The sequence below is a fragment of the Astatotilapia calliptera genome, chromosome 14 (genome assembly GCF_964374335.1).
Source record: "Astatotilapia calliptera chromosome 14, fAstCal68.1, whole genome shotgun sequence".
In the NCBI taxonomy this organism is placed as follows: domain Eukaryota; kingdom Metazoa; phylum Chordata; class Actinopteri; order Cichliformes; family Cichlidae; genus Astatotilapia; species Astatotilapia calliptera.
Window position 1 is genome coordinate 18141512 of NC_137435.1, and position 12748 is coordinate 18154259.

The 12748-nt window shown below is 42.0% G+C and overlaps 1 protein-coding gene across 3 annotated transcripts in view; it reads left to right on the forward strand.

Annotated features, from left to right (window-relative positions):
- Nucleotides 1-12748, forward strand: part of rsrc1 (arginine/serine-rich coiled-coil 1) — a 126514-nt gene that overhangs the window by 4946 nt on the left and 108820 nt on the right. For 2 of the 3 annotated variants that reach the window (XM_080288708.1, XM_080288706.1), the window contains exons 2-3: nt 453-647; nt 4298-4420. In XM_080288708.1, coding sequence (XP_080144834.1) covers nt 469-647; nt 4298-4420 — 302 coding nt within the window. In that variant the 5' untranslated portion in view covers nt 453-468. Of the gene's footprint in view, nt 1-219; nt 360-452; nt 648-4297; nt 4421-12748 lie in introns of those variants that run through there. The other variant, XM_026193065.2, reaches the window with a different exon arrangement.

Consider the following 12748-nt stretch of genomic DNA (forward strand, 5'->3'; position numbering starts at 1 on the left):
AAGCGGGACTCTCCTTTTAATTTTTATAGGGATACACTTATTTTTAATATAAGACATATTAGTAGATGTGATACGTTTACTATTGCACATCCGGGACCTTTATTTAGAACAAGAACCGCGGTCCCAAGCTGGTTAAGTTAGCACCGTTAGCTTAGTAGCTAGCCTCTGCACAAAAACAAACATTTATTAGCTGCTTGCGGCAACGGTACTTTACCTTTTAGCAGTCGGTGGTGATTTAATAAGTTAAATACTACTGTATGTAGGTGGCTGTGCTTTAATAGTCGTTAAATGAGCTTATGGTACAGTGGTCAGAGTAGTAAAAACGTTGTGTTTTATACACGTGAGGAGTAAATAAATAGGTCGGTTCCCACTGATATTCCAGCAAACTGTCTCGAAGGGTTGTTTGAGAGATGTCAAAAGGAGCAACCCCACTCTTGTGTATGTTTTGCCAGCTGACTGACCGCCAGCATGGGTAGGCGCTCGTCCGACAGTGATGATGACAGCCGAAGCAAGAGAAAGAAGAAACAGCGTCGCCGCTCTTCTTCCTCTTCTTCTTCTTCGTCCTCTTCCTCTGGCAGCAGAGTGAGAAGTAGCCGCAGTCGGAGGTCCAGTCGCCGCCGGAGCCGCTCTCGCTCCAGAGACAGGAGGTTAGGCTTCATCGTGAAATTTTCCTTCTTACATGTGTGCAGAGTGCGGCTCTCTGTTCGGCTGGAGTGTGTTTAACCAACGACTGTTTTGCATTTAAAGCTTCTGAAAGGTTAAAAGCCAGATGCATTTAGAAATTGAGCATTTCATTGGAGGGGCTGAACCTAATTAAAATGTGACACATTTTAAACACAAGTATTTTGGTTTTTACAAAATATATTTATTGCATAACTAAAATCCAGGAGGTCATTCAGGATTCTCAGTTTAGAAGATTTCATCATGTACATTAAAATACACAGCATTTCAAATGCACACAAATGACCATGCGCTTGTAAACTAGTAATAAAACGTGTGCAATCACGCCCTGTATTTTGGCCAATATATTTGAATATAAGGTATAAACCTATACTGTTTTAGAGTTATTGAAAAGGGGAATGTATTCCACAGACTTCACATGAAGGAGCTGCTGGTTGCTTCGTTATGACTAACTCTGCAATTGCTGCATTCAACCCTAGTATATCTTTTACCTGGATTAAAGTTGTATGTATTGTCTATGGGACAACAATTGCACTGATGCTGACGTGTCTCTGAGGGATCACTTTTGGCCACTATCACCAGTTGATATGCTGCTTGGGTTCCACTTGGATTTTAGTGGTATTATGCTTCCCAGCAGTCAGTCTTTTCTTGAAAAACTCGATAAAGCAGAGGCTGAAAACACTGATGTATACTTCTTGTATATTTCTTGTGCTCTGTAGTTAAGTTACCACATTCTTCTGTATACATATATTATCTGTATAGCTTGAATAGCTTAAAAAAACAAAACACAAACATTGTATGCAGATTTTTTTTTTCCACTCACACATTTTGACTTATTGTAGTTGGAAAAGAGCAGGTTTTCATAACTGTGACTCTTTTGTATTCAAGCATTTCAGTAAAACATGAAAGTATGACAGCCACTGGACATACATGGTACCGGCACCCTGAAACAGGAGCAGCTAAACTAATTATATATATTTTCTCGAATTTGATCGTTTATATCTTTGGTTGTCATCCCATCAAAATGTGTCTGTAATCATGAGAATTTCAGGAATTTGCATTTCAGACAGCCAAGTAGAGGATTGTATTTGCATATCAGCTGATACATGAAAAAAATGGTGGACATTATTTTGTTTTGACTTCAAAATGTTCTCTAGTTTTTGTTTTAAAATGGAGAACGTCATGATATCGGATTATATCATATTCAGACTTTTTCCTCAACAGACAAAAGCTTAGGTAATGAAGCTAGATAGAACAACAGATTAAGAGATGTTTGTCTGGCCAGCATGCTAGCTTTCTAAACGTTTCACATTAAATGTTCTGATTTTAAAAGTACAGATGTTTAGCATAGGCTTTTTACAACATAGCTCATTTAAGAGTAAACCTATTTTCTAGTAAATGAGTTATGAAGTTCCTAGATTGGAAAATTATGTCTTCGGTAATGATTCCGTGTGGACAGCGAAGGGCCGTCATACTTTTCCCAGTAAATGCCAGAATTAAGACACTTTAAAAGGACCAAGAAATAAAATCTAACAAGAAAATTTTGAATCAATGTGCAGTGGTAATAATTTGTCCAGGAAAGGATGTCAGTAAGAATTTAAACAAGCACTTTTGCATCTGTAAAAATAGGTTTGGAAGGCAAACAGCTTTGCAGAGAGGTTAGTTTCTTATTCTTCAATAGAAATCTAGGATAGATTTTTGTTTGGGCTTATTTCATATCAACCCTCCTCTTGATAATGTGAAGGCTTAAATATAAAAGGTTATGACATAACATCAGTTTTATCATTTTATTCTGATCTTCGTAAAGTAAAACACTTCAGTGTTTAGCTGTTGCTGAGGAATGAGGAGGTTCAGTAATAATCAACCTTCTTTGCAAGTAGCTACTGACTGGACCTGACCTCCATCCATCCAACCGTCTATCCACAGCTGCCACTGGGTGTATGTGGCTGTTCAGACAAGGCCAGTTGATGGTAATTATTTATGAGGCTTGGTCAAGGTCCATTACTGCTGATGGGAAGTCATTGGCTGCCTGCACAGGGTGGGGTAGGGTGGGCAGTGTAAACCCTGGGACCACAGTCCTTCATCTATTAACTGCTTGTGTGTTTTGAACAATTGACTAAGACCTTCTGTATTTCTGTCTCTGTGTGTGTGTTGGATCTACTTGCTTTAAATAGGTTCATAAAAGCGACCACACATTTTGTAGCACTGTCAACCTGAGTAATGTAAAGTGACCTTACATGAGGTAAAACAGAAGAGGGCTTATGTTCTGGCTGGGTGACATCATAACCACATAATTAACATGTATATGTAAGGAAAGTAATTGTATCCCTGGCCGTGGTTAAGTTACAATACGGGAGTGAGATGGAAAAGTGTGTGTGAATAAACGCAAAATGAAGTCCAAGTTGTGAGGTGTTATTTGCGTTCACGTTAAAGACTTCTGTGTTGGCCATTGCTTCCCTCTTGCATGTGTTCTACCCATTATGTTTTATTACGTGCACACAGGCTTTTGTGAAAATGTGTGAGCTTTCCCCTCCTTCCAAATAATCCCATCTCACTACTGTGTGCTTCTTCTGTGCAGTGTGTGAAGTGGTTGTGCAGGGCTGTGGAAGTTATTTCATAAGGCCCCGCTCTTGGGATCCAGCCTTTAGAATACTAATAGATCTTTGCTGGGTTTCTCTAAGTGGTACAAATCTGGTTTGATAGTTCAGCCTCTGTGTTATTTGTATTGCTTGCCTTTTTCTTCTCTCCTTCTCTATCTAGCAGAGCTCCCACAGGACTGAGAGAGGGATTTTTTGTGGGGGGGGGGGGCATGTGTATTAAAGATTTGGTTATTTTTGGTTCTGGTGAAACAAAAGAAGATGTTTTAAATAATGAATATTGCACAAAGTGTTTGCAGTATCGGGCGTGGGGCTGTTTCAGCATTTACATTCACTCCCATAAATGACTCCTGCTACATGATATCAATAGGAACTCAGTGTGAGCGGTGTTTGGAAAATAGACGCTGCACACGCTGCTGTAGCCACATTAAAGAGCAGCAGAGAACTAAAGGGCCCCTGTGGAGGAACTGTAAGGCATCCTGCATGGCTCTGCAGCTCTGGGCCTTGGACCAGAGCATTCACTAATGCACACTAGCTGCTTGTGATTCTGATAACAAGCTACGTTTTCTGGATCGTGTGGGTATGTTTTCTCTTAAACATAACAGCAAAATAAAGTAGTGACACGATATCCACTTTTTTAGAAGAGGGAAGAATTTTAGATGGTGCTTTCTGAGTTTTTGTCCACTGGGAAAATGAACACAGAAAAATGTGCTTGACGTAGTGGAGCATTAGGGTGAAGTGAGGAGAGACTTTTTACGGGAATGGTAAGACTTTGATTTTTGTGGAAAGTAAACTGTGAGAAACTAAACAATACAGCTGAATGACACCCCCCCCCTCCCCCCCCCCCCCCCCCTCTATTAACCACCCTAAGCATTCAGGACAAATTTGTGCAGTTTTTTTTTTTTTGAACTCCAGAACAATGATTAGTTGTATAATCATACTCCTGTATGATTGATCTGCTTTTAAAGATTCTATAATAAGATTAAATGTATGTGTGTATTTTTTTTTTCCTGTCCCAGGAGGAGAAGACGTTCCAGCAGCAGTTCGTCTCACAGTTCATCTCGCAGGAGGAGGAGTCGAAGCGCAGAGAGAGACAAAGGGAGGAGCCACCGTTCACACAGGTCACGCAGCCGGGACAGGAGGTAGCACCATCGTGGACATTATTCATTCTGCTCATTCTGCTTAATCCCTCAAACTGCTGTATTATTTCCAGTCACTTGAAGTTTCCTAACAGGATTTTAAAGTCAGATTGTCTAAGTTTTAGTCACGCTTGGAGAAAAGGAGTGAGAGAGACGGTACCCACATCATTTTAAAAGTTGGTTTGGGGGTGGGGGGGGAAGCTTGGAAAGGTTAAGGGTGTTTGTATTACAAATCAGTGCAAGGAATGCCATTGCAGATTTTTCTTATTACAGAAAAATACATTTTTTTGAAAGTTTATTGTAGTCTAAACAACACATCATTTCATATTTATGTCTTATGTCATCAGATGGAAGCACATGGAAACTTATGTTTTAGGTCTGAATTACTGTATTGCGTGTGCATCTAGTTGTGTCTCCGTTTGCTCCGACTATCCGTCTTACTGCATGAGTATTAATGAGACTGTGACACGCAGAGACAGCAGGTCACATGCAGCACCACTCCAGTCTGCCTGCCAAACCCTTTTCTGGAAGCACCTCTCCTTTCACTCATTAGCACCATTAAACCGTCATTAGTGGTACATACTTTGTTGAATTATGATTATTAATGTTGTTGCTCCTTTAAAAAAAAAAGTTATTCACGTGACAAATGTGTACACGGCTGCACCACACTATGCACACACTCACAGTCCCGTGTCCCTTTCAGAAACATAAAGAGAAAGTCTCTGTGTGGTGGTCCATGTCATTAGCATAGCTAATCTGGTGCTAATGAACCAGTAAACTGTGCTGTTTTTAAATCCCTTCCTCACACACACACACACACACACACACACACACACACACACACACACACACACACACACACACACACACACACACACACACACACACACACACACAAACAAATGCATAAATACATGCACAGACGCACATTTGAAGAAAAGGTTGTCATAATATATGCGCAAGCAAGGCCCTTTGTTTACTTGTGTATGGCTGCGGGGGAGAGCATAGATCATTTTAATCACAAAGGAAAAAGTGTTTTAATATCTTGATTACAGAGGTGTCAGGATGAAGGGATGATGCAACAGGGATGTTCTGACACGTGTGGTTGATTGCGCCATGAAAAGGCACCACACTTCAACTCTCCGATGTAATGCTCACAGGCTTTTGGAATAAGCGAATTTCGGTGTTTGACTGCATGCTGAGGCCATTTATTGGGAGAATTCAGCCAAACATTTTTCACACATTCTCTCGCTGCTCTCTGCGGTACAGTGGCAGTCACTCACAGCACCACTGGTGATTAAAACATCAGTTGAAAATGGTGTGGTGTGAGATGAAAGGTGGAAGGGATTTGGGAGATTTAGAACTACAGTCGATGACATCGGTGTTTACAAACGCTGCAGTGTGATTAGGAGGGTTGCGTTGTGTAATCGGCTTAGCGGTAAGCGAGGAGCAGGTGGGCTGGGCCGGGCTGGTGTTGGTGGGAGTGCGTGGTGGGGCGTTATGAGGTTGAGGCGGTGTTAGAGGTGGAGATGTGCAAAATGATGGCAATGATGATTAAATTTATGCAGTTAAGTGATGGCAGCTACAATTTGTGTCTGCAGAAGTTGACACGGGCACATGTGCTCCTGTGTTAGCGTTCGAAGAATCCAGTGGCAGTTTTCTTGTGTAATAAATGGGAAAAGAGCAGAAGTGATGAAATGATTGATTGGCAAAAAATAGTAATTTGATTTTTTTGTTTTAAATCTTTTATCAACCACACAATTTAAGAATGAATCTAGAGCATAATATTTAATTTAATTGACAGCGAAGCTAAATGGTATTTGAGCAGTTGTGGAGAAATTATGTGACTATTCTTCCGTCTGTATTTATCAGAAGTGCTGCATCTGCGCTGTGCATGACTTTGGTGGGACACTGCATATTTTACAGCAGCTGGGGGTTGTGAAATGAAAGCAGGTTGATGTGTGCACAGGTGCCCTGACTGCTATTAGTCAGTGCTGTGTGTGTGTGTGTGTGTGTGTGTGTGTGTGTGTGTGTGTGTGTGTGTGTGTGTGTGTGTGTGTGTGTGTGTGTGTGTGCGTCGGGATGAGGCTGCCTGAGCTCCCTGAGAGGCTGGCTGATGGATCAGAGGAGGATTGCATGGACAGCAGCTCATGATTGATACGCAGATAGGATATGAGGTGCTGCCTGCCAACCCCCCCACCCCCCACCCTGGCCACACCAACCTGGCACCTCCTTCAGCATGTGAAGCAGAAGAGTAAGAAGATACAGAGAGCACTGACTGGAGGAGAAGATGGAGAGAGGGGTTCAGAAGTTAGAAGGGAATGAAAAAGTGTGGAGAGAATAGGCTGAGTTTCTCCAGGCGAGGGATAGAGCAGAGAAGATCCTAAAACAGGGGGAGGAATAAAGTGGAAAGACAAAAGTGAGCCCCAGTGTAGAGAAGAGAGGGATATTATTCAGAAGAAATAAGAATAATAATGTCTGCATTGGAATATTGCTGGGGAGAAGATTAGGACCATAGTGGGCCATCGTGGGTTGAAGTGAAGGAATTTTATTACCTCCTTTTCAATCCCCTTTGTATAAATAAAAAATAAAGAGATACATGAAATAAGAATAACGCTCTATCATGTGTTTACATCTATCGTTGCTTCCTTCTCCTCTCCTCTCTTTTACACTCTTTTTTTTTTTTCTTCTTTTTTTTCCTGCCCTCAATCAGAGAAGGGCCAGGTCCCCCAGAGGCAGTCAATCTAGCCCTGAAATGTAAAACAGACAAGAGGAGCAGATTACCTATTTGCCATTAATGTTTATTCTCTTTGATGTGAGCAGGCATATCAGGCTCTGTGGGTGTGTGTCGTGCCTTCCTGTGAGCACGCTGTCAAGTGAACATGTGTGAGGCTGATTGAGAGAATGCATGTATGTGCAGATTTGCGTGAATATGAGGGGGAGTGTCACGGCCTAGTCCACTGGGGGAGAGCAGAGTGGAGCATGGCAGCAGCAGAGTAGAGTGATCTGATGCATACCCAGTCCAACAAAGGCGACACGGCCTATCATCACAGTCGGATCACAGGAACGTCTTTAGGTGAGCTCAACGGAGCATCGGTGTGGTCCGCTTTCATGGGCGGCCACAGCAGGGGTTAAATGTGTGTGGCGCAGTCAGTCATTCTGTCAGCCTTTCATTGACAACAGTTAGCTTTAGAGGGCCGTTGGAAGATGAGGAGGAATGTCTCATGCGTCAAATCCACCACTTGACCCATCAAAAGGAAGCTGAGCATTTCGGGTAATGTTAGCTATTCACACGTAGGTGAGCATATACTGGAGGGCACATGGTAATGCTTACATTTTCCCCATTAATATTTCAGGGTGTGTTGAGCTAGCAACGCAGAGTGCTAGCGTCAGGGTTTAGCCCTGCTAGCACAGAGTGACTTCATCACTGCTGTCATAATTATATGGTGAGTGAGACCTCTAATTAACAGTCATTTTCCTAGTAGTAGCGAGATATAAACACACCATCTAAAGTGCTATGCTACGCTGACCAGAGTTAGGATTGTCTCAGACTCTCACACATGTCAAGATGAGTTCCAAACCGATGCTTGCTTAAAGCAGGAAAATGACTCCAAATCTAAAGTCTATCCATTTTTTTCAGCTTATTCAGTTCAGGGCAGTCATGAGGGGTGGAGCTTAACCTAGCTCTTATATGGCACAGTTTGCCAGTCTGTTGAAATCATTCATACTCACTTTCACACCTGTGGCCAGTTTGGAATGACTAATAAACTGAACATGCATATCTTTGGCAGCACAGGGGTGCAATGGTTACAACGGTCACTTCACAGCAAGAAGGTTCCTGCTTTGAACCCCATCTAGATCCTTTCATGTGAGAGGTGCATGTTCTCCTGTGCCTACGTGGTTTCTTGGCTGGTACTCCAGCTTCCTTTCACACTCTAAAGACCTGCACGTTAAATTGGTCATGCTTGTGAAATAATAAAAGAACTGAAAGTTTATAGAATAACTGAATGCATTGTTAAATGCACCTTGTAGTATAAAGTGCTTCGATTGGTCAGTAAAACTAGATTGGAGCACCTTAGAGGTGTAGGTGGATTTTAATCTCCACCACCTTTGGATAGTATTTCAGCTATTAGTAAATGAATAAGTGCATTTTAAACTTGCCGAAGATGGAAATAATAATCAGTAATTGTACAGAGTTTGTTTTCATATCTTTGGGTTGTATTGATTTTTTTTAAAGTAAGCCTCGAGTGTTCCTGTTAAAAGGAGTACTCAGAAAGAAACTGAACTACTTTTGCATGTCCAGGCTCGGTTGCAACAGCAAAAGCTTTTCATTTTGGAGGAATAACAATGTGGATCGATAATGAAACGGGTTAAAATATCAAAACGCTGACCTATTCAGGTCTGTAGTAGACGAGATTCAGAAGTCAAATCGATGGCTACACTCAGATTAATTTAAGATTGTGGGAGTATTAGATTGATGATTTCCAAATGGCTTTCTTTGTGTTTGTAAATATCACAGACAGCGGTACGATTGGAACCTCATTGTGGAACTTCTCCAGCAAGACTGGAAGAACTAGGTTATTTGGATGTTACAGACCATAACATGAGCTCTGTTTTCTGCACAGGAGATCACAGAAGCACTCCAGGCGTGTGCACGTGTACGTGCAAAGGTTGAGCGATGGCCTGGTATTTATTTCACTCAGCAATTTTCTCCCGTATAAGATGAGGTGTCGTACATCTGCTAGATAGCTTTTTCTGCCTTGCACTGACACGGAGTGTGTACAAGGTCATCCAGGCAGCTTGGAACAGGGAGTGCCGAGGTGAGGAGCAGAAGGGAGGAGTGGATGGTGGGGCAGCTGAGTGCAAGTAGACAGAAGAGGGAGGAGGAAAATCAGCAACTTTATTGTGGGGAAGCTGAAGTGAAGCCTCCCAGCTTTCATTGCACCTGGATCAGCAATTCCCCTGTCAGGTGGCGGGGTGGGAATTTTTCTCTGCGTTTTTCTCCGACATATATTTTTATTTGCACAGTTTAGAGTGTGTCTGTGAGCGAGAAGTAGCAGGTGGTTTTGGGTGTCGCTAGCTTCATGAGGGAAACGAGCCCGAGTGTGTTTCGAGGAAATGACATGTGAAATCCGATTTCCTCAAAAACACACTGACATTTTGCTTTTATAAGTTGGCCATAAGGGGTAAATTGTGTGGCTGATGGATACAAAATAAAATGAGGAAGACTGCTAACAATCCTTACATCCTTTTTCTTCTTCAAGGTACAGAATCTCACTTGTGTTCTCCCAATGTTGTAGTGGGTCTTATACTGGAATTTAAGAGCAGGCTTCTGGCTGTTTTTTCCATCCGTCTGTCTGTTATCCCATAGACTCTCAACAGCTTTTCTTCTCCCCTTTCCTCAGGATGACATTTAGCCCTTTTTTCCTTCTTCCCCTATTACCGGACTTGCAAAGTGTTGATTTAAACTGAAAGATGACCTGGTTTAGTTCAGCTACGTCTTCTCTACTCCATAAAAATCAACATGCGTCATGAGATCTGAACGCGTTTGTTGTTGTGTTTCTCTCTTTTCCCCCCTCTCTCTGTCTTACTCTCTTTCTGTGTTGTCTTTTTTATTTATCTGCTGTAAAGGCCAGTCAAGCGCTGCTCGGCTTTGTTGTCAGAAACCTTTATTTACCAAAGGGAGGAATAAGTGACTGACACAGACAGCCTCTTTCATCCCCGCTTCGCCGCAAGCAGTGTTCCCCTCTACTGCCAGAGGAAACCCCCCTCCTACTCACCCTCCCCTTCACTTCTGCCAAGCCACCCCCCTCTCCATCGCACCCCTCCATCCTGCAGGCTCACAACACACTAGCCCACTCCCCTGGGTAGAAACCTAGCTGTAGTCTGCACTCGCGCACACGCACAAAAATTCGATGGTCCTAAACAAAGACGAGTTTAACATCACAGACGGCACAGACTGGTCCCTTTACTCATATTATCCGTCTGCTAAACAAATGGGTAGTAATGACACATAAAGCTTGTTACGTTGTAGCGGCGGTTGGAAAATGTAGTTTAAACATTTTTTAACATTTTTTTCATGTCAGTTCATAGAGGGCAAAGAGGAATATCTCGGTCGCCTAATCATTATGTCAGAAATCATTTGAGCACATTGATCTGGGTTCAAAGCAGAAAGTTACTTCAAAATTAGAAAAGAACATTCATACTCATTCTCATTAGTATGGTTGTAAAATGAGGAAATTCTGTATTTCCCTAAAACTCCAATCATCACATAGGAAGGCACTATTAGTACAATTGGACTAACTGCCTGTTTAACCACTAGTACCTATCGAGATTTTCAATATAAAACACACCAACTGTTGTCCCTAATCACTACGAACATGCAAAATTTGAATGGTTTATTTGGGAAAATAAAATATCTTTTTATCTTAGCTGTGATGTTATTAGCTTTTAGTATGTTTTTTTTTTTTGTTGTTGTTTTTTTTTTAAATTGACAGCATTTATGTCCTAATAATCGGTTTTCTCTGAAGGTCACTCAACACGTTTGTTTTGAAGCAGCTAAAACTGAGTAAAAGTCCATCCATTAATTTTGTTCAGCTTATCCAATTTGGTTTCAGGGTGTGGGTGGGCTGGACACCCTATCACCCTATCCCAGCTGTCATAGGGTGAAGGCTGGGTACACGTGAACAGGTCGCCTGTTTATTGCAGTCAAACCTTTCACCATTCCAGCCATTTGCGTTCACACCTACAGCCCAGTTAGCATTGCCAATTAACCTAGCCCCATGCATGTCTTTGGACTGTTGGAGGAAGCCAGAATACCTGGAGAGAACACACACACAAGCACAACATGCAGATTCCACACAGAGGCATGAGCCGGCCAGTGGATTTGAACCAAGGACCTTCTTGCTGGGAAGCAGCGGTGATGCCCAGGAGCAGAAGTTATAAACACAAATTAACATTTTATGTTAATATATATATACTGGAGACATAAAACATACAGTAAATCAATATAATTTGTGCCGAGCAACATCATATTTGAGGATGAGTGATACAAGTACCCAAAATAACTGTATTAATAGCATTACAGTTTAAAATCTTCAAGTTTATAGTCTTGTCTTAAAAAAGTAAATGCAAAATGATAAAATGAGGATACAGTTTCAAGATCATACCTGTAATAATTGAGAAGGTTTTGTATTGTTTTGCACCTCTGCCAGTGAAAGTCTTCAGGGTTAATTAGGTATCATAGACACCAGCCTAAAGTTAATTTCTGTTTGTATACCAAAGACACGATTTAGTTCTTTGATGACTGAAACTCAGTAGAAGTATGTCATTTCCAGTGTTATTTTTTTGGGTAGAGAAACAGATTTGCTGTTTTGAAAATAAAACCACTGAAATGCCAAACACTAATAACATGCAATCAGCCCTCATTGTGTTCACTTTATGACAGTGAAAAGCCTCATCCGTCTGGCCAGACCGAGAGAAAGACGGAGACAGAAACGCTTTTAGCTCTGGCATAGGAAAATGAACACCAAATGTATCTCTCTCACTCTCCTTCCTGCTTTTTCTCTGTCTCTCTCTCCTATTTAAGCTTCTTGAAGTTCTTCCAAATTGGGTTTTAAATGCCAATTAGGAGGTTGAATGTAGTAAAATAAAAGCAAATGCAGGCAGGATGGCCTCACCTTCTGGCTGGTTAGGCTTCAGAGAGAGCTGAGCCGGACCTTTGGCTCCCAGCGAGGCTTTGAGAGAAATATCCTGCCTAATGAACACATTAATTAGAACCATAACTATTTATAAGATGATAATTAGAAACGAAGGGAGGTAAACTGGGCTTTTCCTGCAATTAATGGAGGATTAATTACGGGAGCTAATGAAGTGGATTTTTGAAACGCGTGGAGGTGAAGTACAGAGATGTGCAGCTCGCTTTGTGATCACTGGCATAATTATTTTCTCCAGCACCAAAGCGTTTGAGGCCCTGGTCCTCGCCGGCTCAGGCCGGCTAATAAGCATCATTGCATCGTTATATATGCACTTAAAAAGACTTGCCACTGAAATGACTGTCTAATTATTTCTAATTGGCAGGCCCTGTGTGTTGTCATTGAGCTGTTTGGAGCCGCAGCAGAGCTCTGGGTCTAATAACGCTCTGGGCGGAGAAGGAGGGTAGAGCGAGCTAGAGATGCATTGCTAGAGAGCGAGAGAGCAAAGAGAAGAGGGGCGCTCTACCCGATTGTCTTCTTTTCATAGTCAGACCTGCACATTGCCCTCCTGTGCCCCTCGCCCAGCAGGACAGCAGGTCCTAGAACGATGGCCGACGCACTCGGAGGTCACCTTGCC